At 47.4% G+C, this 6,822-nt stretch overlaps 1 protein-coding gene across 1 annotated transcript in view; it reads right to left on the reverse strand.

Moving 5' to 3' along the window:
- Positions 1-6,198, reverse strand: part of LOC147634139 (YCF49-like protein) — a 49,202-nt gene extending 43,004 nt beyond the window's left edge. Inside the window, exon 1 of the mRNA XM_086804545.1 lies at positions 5,789-6,198. Within this exon, the coding sequence (XP_086660671.1) occupies positions 5,789-6,162 (374 nt within the window). The 5' untranslated portion in view covers positions 6,163-6,198. The remainder of the gene's footprint in view (positions 1-5,788) is intronic.
- Positions 6,199-6,822: the final 624 nt, after the last annotated feature.

The raw sequence follows: 6,822 nt of genomic DNA on the forward strand, positions 1-6,822 counted from the left end.
CATGCCCAATGTTCAAATCGCTGTACAAATTCATAGGGTCGTGGCAAGGACAGTCAGGGACATCCCCCCTAGAGGCATCCCTCACAAGGGACGGGGTGACGGGGGCGGATCTGGGCAAGGACGGTGTGGGGGACGGATCCTGGGGGGACGGTCAAGTGACCGTTGGGCACCCCAAAAGTGACCGTTGGGGGACGTCCTCTTGGGGGGCTTTTTGGGCCATAGTTCAAGGCCTTTGGCCCATAGTCACAAGGGCCATAGTGGCCCTCTTGGCAATCCTTTTGGGCCTTTTGCAGCTTGCCCCTCTTGCCACTCTAGTCTCTTGCCCCTCGGGCCTCAACCTATCTCCTCACCTCCCTCTTGAGTCTTGGGGGCCCTTATCCTAGGACCTATCCTCACCTCCCTCTTGCCTCAAACTCCAATGCCCATGCCACATGTGTCCCCAATGCCACCTCCCTCTTGCCTCTAGCCTCTCCCTCTTGCCTTGCCTCTTCAAGACACTTGCCTATCTATATAAGAACAAGCGCGCGCACACTTGTTAGCACATTCATCCCCAGTTTTTGCCCATTTCTGGTGTCCTTTTGGTCCCTTTTGCATGGATGCAGGCAGAGCTAGATGCTATCAAACGGAATGGCACTTGGATTTTGGTGCCTAGGCCTCTGCAGCATAAGGTTATTGGTGTGTGTTGGATCTTCAAATCAAAGTTCCGAGCTGATGGCAGCTTGGACAAGCACAAGGCGAGGTTGGTTGCCAAGGGTTATACTCAGCGCCCGGGAGTCGACTTCGATGAGACCTTCGCTCGGATGGGCCGGATGACTACAATTCGCACCGTTCTTGCTCTTGCAGGTCATCATAGATGGCCCGTTTTCCAGATGGACGTCAAGTATGCTTTCCTGAATGGAGAGCTTACACAGGAGGTTTATGTTGATCAGCCGTCGGGATTTGTTGTTCCAGGCAAACAGGATCAAGTGTACCGGCTGAAGAAGGCTTTATATGGTATGAGGCAGGCTCCGCGGGCTTGGTACCAACGGATTGATGAGTTCTTTCAAAAGCTCGACCTGCACCGTTCTCATGTAGATTCGAACCTTTATATCCTCCTTGAGAGGGAGTTGATTGTTATCATTGTGGTCTATGTTGATGACCTCAGCTTTACACGTTCTTATTCTGTGAGGATCCATTCAGTCATGGATGCTTTGGAGACACATTTTGAGATGACGAATCTTGGCCTTCTGCATTATTTTCTCGGCTTTGAGATTTGGCAGACCTCGAAGGGCATCTCTCAGTAGAAGTACACACGGGAGATTCTTGACAGATTTCAGATGACTGGATGCAGACCAATATCTTCTCCTATGGATACTAGTGAGAAGCTTTCTCTACTTGAAGCTTCTCCAGTGATTGATCAGGGACAGTATCGGGTTCTCGTCGGCTGTTTGGTTTGGTTAACCTACTCCCCATTGGACATATGTTTCGCGGTTAGTTTATTGAGCTCTTTCTCATCCAAACCCCGTCAGCAGCATTGGCAGTGTGCTCTCAGAGTTCTTCGATACTTGCGTGGCACTCTGGACTTTGGCATCTTCTATGGCCAAGGATGCACTCTTGTTGGATGGTCTGATTCAGATTGGGCTGGAGATCCAAATACTCGCCACTAGTTGTGTTTTTACACTCCGGTCTGGAGCCATTTCATGGTGCAGTAAAAAGCAGCCTACTGTGGCGCTTTCCTCTACAAAGGCGGAGTATCGTGCAGTTTGTTATGCTGCATGTGAGGCGATTTGGTCGCGGAGATTGGAGGAGCTTGGCTGTCCTCCTACCAGATCTACTCTTCTTTGGTGTGACAATCAGAGTTACATCGCCATCGCTAAGAACCCTATGTTTCATGCTCGTACGAAACACATTGAGATACAGTATCACTATGTTCATGAACGGGTTCTTGCTGGAGATTTGCATTTGGAGTATTGTCCTTCAGCGGAGAATGCTACAGATTTGTTCACCAAGCCGGTTTCTCAGGCTTCATTGGCTCCTCATCCTCGGATTCTCGGAGTTTGTTCAGCATCTGGTGCTGAGAGGGGGTGTTAGCACATTCATCCCCAGTTTCTGCCCATTTCTGGAGTCCTTTTGGTCCCTTTTGCATGGCCCTTGATTGTGGACTGGCCACCCCTATTTTACATATTTTTCTGGGATTTTTCCTAGCCCGTATGGATTTTTCCCTGTCAGCCAATTCTGTCCTCCAATCGACCAGGTTCATTAGCTCCAGTCGGCCAGCACTACCCACCTATAAATAGGTGGGCTGGCCTCTCACCTTTTCATCTTGCCTTGTATATCTTTTGCTCCCTCACTTATGAGACTACTTGTGTCTCTTGCTTGGGACTATATTGCTTCAGTATATTCAGCATAGTTGCTCCATATCTCTCTCTCTCTCTTGCACTCTCTATTCAGCACACTCTAGTGCCCTTTTGCTTTTGCTCTGTGCACTCTTTCAACACTTCCTCACACACACACCTTCAAGCCTTCAAGCCTCTAGAGTCAAGGAAGTTCAAGTCTCATTGCTCATTGCTCAAGCTTCACTCTTTGATCGGCATATTTTGTAAATATGACTCAAAAGCTTACCATTTTAGTGTAAATTTGTGCTCATTTTGATGTACTTTCAAAGTAGAATAAGTGTAGAGCAGAAAAAAAAAAATTAAGTATTTTTTAAGTGTCGTTCCCTCCCCGTCCCCGTTCCCTACTTATGGCCATCCCCCGTCCCTTGTGACTATGGCACAAATAATATAAAGACACTCCACTGAGCCAGAACGGCCGGCCCCCTATAGGAACTTCTTTATTCATATAGAAGCTTTTTTACAAGAAACCAAGGTGCAGATGCAGACTTGTTAGAAATTGTGCATCTCTGTGTATTTGGGATTTGCCCATGTGTTGGGTATTTATACTTTTTATCCCTTTAAGTTGGTCGTGAGAGGTTGTCACCAGCTCTTCCTACAATCGCCCAGCCTCCTTGCATCACTATAAATGGATCCTCACATATTCACTTCATGCAACCAATTCAAGCACAAGTGCAACACCTCTTGCTGGCTATTGCCATTGTAAAGCTTCATGCTATTATAAAAGGTGATCTTGTCCACAAGCTCTCTATCTCCTTTGCTCCCTCTCTTTTCTTGCATATGCTTCCACCTGTGCATACTCCAACATGGTATCAATCGCTTAGGTACCTAGCTGCATTCTACATTGCGACTATGTCTTCTTCATCTGCTAGCTGTGTTTCTGGCTCCTGAAGGCGACTGTATCTTCTCCTTCCATCTGCTGCGTTTCCTAGAGATCCAAACAGTGGCTGCATTTTTCTCCAGATAGCTGCGTTTTCTGCTCCCGGTGCTCTTCCTCATCAGCGTTTCACTCCCCGGGCTGCCCTGATGCTGCTGCTTCATACCAAGCATCATCAGCAAGCTTCTTGGTGCTGTTTTTCAGCATTTGATCGCGGTGAAAGAGCTGTTTTCTCTGTTTTTACAGCGTGGACTGTAGTGGAAGGTGTTCTCTTCGCATGTGGTGCATCCCGACAAGCTGCCTTGACATCTCTACATCTTCCCAGGCTTCCCCTCCCCCGGTTGGGAATTTCTGGTGAGTTTTGGTGGACTGTTTTGCTGTTGTCCATCCTCTTTCTCTCTCAGATTTGAGAGGCGGCTGATTGGTCCTGGTGCCTCCGTTCGTTGGAGAAGGCTCGAGACGAACCTTGGAGTGCTGAGATTTGTGTGCTTTGTTGCTGTGGATATGGCTCCCCCCCAGTACGAACAAGGATGACAAGTTGGATGGAACCGACTATGCCCATTGGAAGCTGAACATGCGGATCTGGTTCATCCATAAGGGTTTATGGGAGATTGTTCAGGGTAGTGAGAAGAAGCCCGAGCATCCTTAGAACTCGAGGAGGTGGACCTAGGATCAAGAGGATGAATTCCTTGCAAAATTACAAGACTGGGAGAATCGTGATTCGAAGGCACATTCAGTGCTTGTGCAGACCATTACAAAGGAGGTCTCACCGGCCACGCAAACTCTTACCAGTACTCATCAGGTATGGTCCAAATTAGAGGATCTCTTTGCTCGAGATTTGTCGATGAGGACAGTTACTTTGCAAGGGCAACTCTACGGTCTGTTATTTCCTACTGGCAATTCTATGCAATCATTTCTCATGAAAGCCAAAGTTATCCATGACCAGTTACTAGCAATGGGTGCTGCTTTGTCCTCTGCTCAGTTGGCTACACTTATCCTTCCCCCGGAGTATGATGTGGTTTATCGAGCTTTGAGGTGCCAGGTCACGACCACTCAGTTGGATTTTGATCACCTTAGCTCCCTTCTCTTGGAAGAAGAGTCCGTCGTCCTTGTTTCTTAGGGTAAGATCAAGGTGTCTCTTAACAGGTCTGATTAGGCACTTACTTTAGTTTAGAAGAAAGGTCGGAGGCATTGCTTCTCATGTGGGAAGAGAGGACATCTGTCCAAGGATTGTTTTTCCAAGAAAAAGCGCAAGACCAAGGACAAGTCTTCATCTCAAAAGAAGGGCAAAGACACAACACACGAGAGTGACTTGGATACTTCCAATAACACATCTAGGGCTTCCAAGGTGCTTCCGGCTCGGGAGGACTAAGATGGTGTATCTCTAGTATACATTGAGTTTCCCCCAGGTGCTTCCAGCGCCAGAGGAGGCTTGTGGGCGGGAGAGGGGGTTGGTGCATCCTTGTCTAGGGATGAGGCATGTGACATTAGCCACATATCATTGACACTTAGATATTAGAGTTCTATGGTGGGCTTCATCAACAATAAAGGCAATGTCTATGTGCTTTTGCTATGCAATTGTTTATTGAGATATGAGGTTCTTATTGCATGAGCCACAAGGCACATGAAGGGTAGCGTTTGGCACACAGTGCTGACCTTTGAGAGCCCTATTTATAAAGAAAAAACAGCTGGTGAGGTTAGGAATGTAATGGATGGTGTAGGCAGAGTGATTCAAAACATTGGGCTATAAGAGTGGCAGACTAGGAGAGACGAGAAAGCATGGATCAACAATAGGACAAATCAGCATGGACAGCAAAGGAAGGGCAAGCCAGCCAGTTTAGGCAGTTTTCTGGCCACCCATGGGAGGCACAAACAGCCCTTGCCAGGGGCAAAAAAATTAAATTAAAGAAAAGTATGCGAACCATTCTCAACTAATGATGTACCTAATATAGGTGTTTCTTTTATCAACTTTTGGTGCAATACTCTACGGAAGCCCAATAAAGCTTACAAATTAGAACCTCCTCGTATCTTAATAAACAAGCACATAGACATTGCATTGTTGATGCCAAGGATGAAGTACCATAGAACTCTAATATCTAAGTGTCAATGATATGTCGCTAGCATACAACTGATGTCACATGCCTCTAAGAGGATGCATGCCCCATGACTGCCAGTGCACATGAGGGGTTAGCGTTTAGCACACAGTGCTGACCTTTGAGAGCCTTCTTTATAAAGGGAAAACAGCCATGAGCGTATTCCAAAACCCAGACTATAAGAGTGGCAGAGCAGGAGGAAAGAGAAAGCATGGAACAACAATTTTCAGGACAAATCAGCATGGACAGCAAGGAAAGGCAAGACAGCCAGTTAAGGCAGCCTTCGACCACCCATGGGAGACCCAAGAAAGCCCTTGCCAGTGGCGAAAAGTCCCCGAGGGAAGAAGGGTTCATTCCTTCTGTCCCATTCTTACCCTACAGTTTCACCTTAATTAACGCTAAGATTGATTAAATCTCCAGATAAGATTAAAGAAAAGCATGCTAACCATTCAATGACGCTGGCCACATGGATGATCCAAGTTGGAAGCGAGAGGGCATTGGCGGGCTCTTGAGAGAGTAGCCCCTCCACCATGGTTGTGCTGGCGTCCATCTCTGCTGCAGAAGCGGGGTTGGCGGCCACCCAAGTGAGAAAGCCCAGAGCGGCCGCGGGCAAGGCCAAGGGCGACAACGGGCCATTGTTATCAGTACAAGAGCTAGACGAACAGAATATACCAACTGGAGAAGGGCGGCGCCATACACCAAGTGAAGAGGAAGAAGAAGAAGCGGCAGCAGCAGCGAGGGGAAAACGAACTCTAAGAGGATGCAAATCGGCAGAAGGCCTCACATTGGCGGACAGAGTTCCACACGTCAGCCACGCCATCTTTCCAAGAGGAGGAGTATTATTATACAAAAGCTTTTGGGGAAGATGGCACATTTGATACCCATGTTTGTTCATCAACCATGCAACGTTTACTCACATAATAGATAGGCAGTCGGAGTTAAAAATGTGAATTTAAAAACTAACGGGGGTGCACGACCTTAGTAGGAAGGCAAGGAGTTATTGCTCACAAGTGGTGGTGCATGCACCTTACTATGGACAACTACAAGCGTGCATAGCACATGCATGTACCGAGAGGATGGCGAGTGATTTGGGCCCAGCTGGAGAGGGTGGATGGGGCGAATGGGAGTCAAGACAAGATGAAGAGGTTTTGGGAAGAGCAAGGAGATGATGGGGTCGCGAAGAGGCGACAAAACAAGATTGGATATCTTGGCATTGCTGGCCCAGCAATGCCAAGAAAACCTACACAGCCGACAAGGTATGTATTAACATCTTATCAGAGCTGGTCAGAAGGCAAGTTGGTCTATTTTCCATGTGTAGCGCAATCCTGTTTTGTCCAGAGAAATCGCCTAACAAGGCATAGATGGGTAGATGGTTGCAAGACGAAGTGTTTCATGAGAAGGTTCTCTCTCAAAACTTTTATCATTCAAGGACATAATCTTTTTAATACAAAAGGGGGGAGGAGAGAAAGCTTCAGAGATC

Source organism: Cibotium barometz, chromosome 11, assembly GCF_041138505.1.
Source record: "Cibotium barometz isolate CiBa-2024 chromosome 11, ASM4113850v1, whole genome shotgun sequence".
In the NCBI taxonomy this organism is placed as follows: domain Eukaryota; kingdom Viridiplantae; phylum Streptophyta; class Polypodiopsida; order Cyatheales; family Cibotiaceae; genus Cibotium; species Cibotium barometz.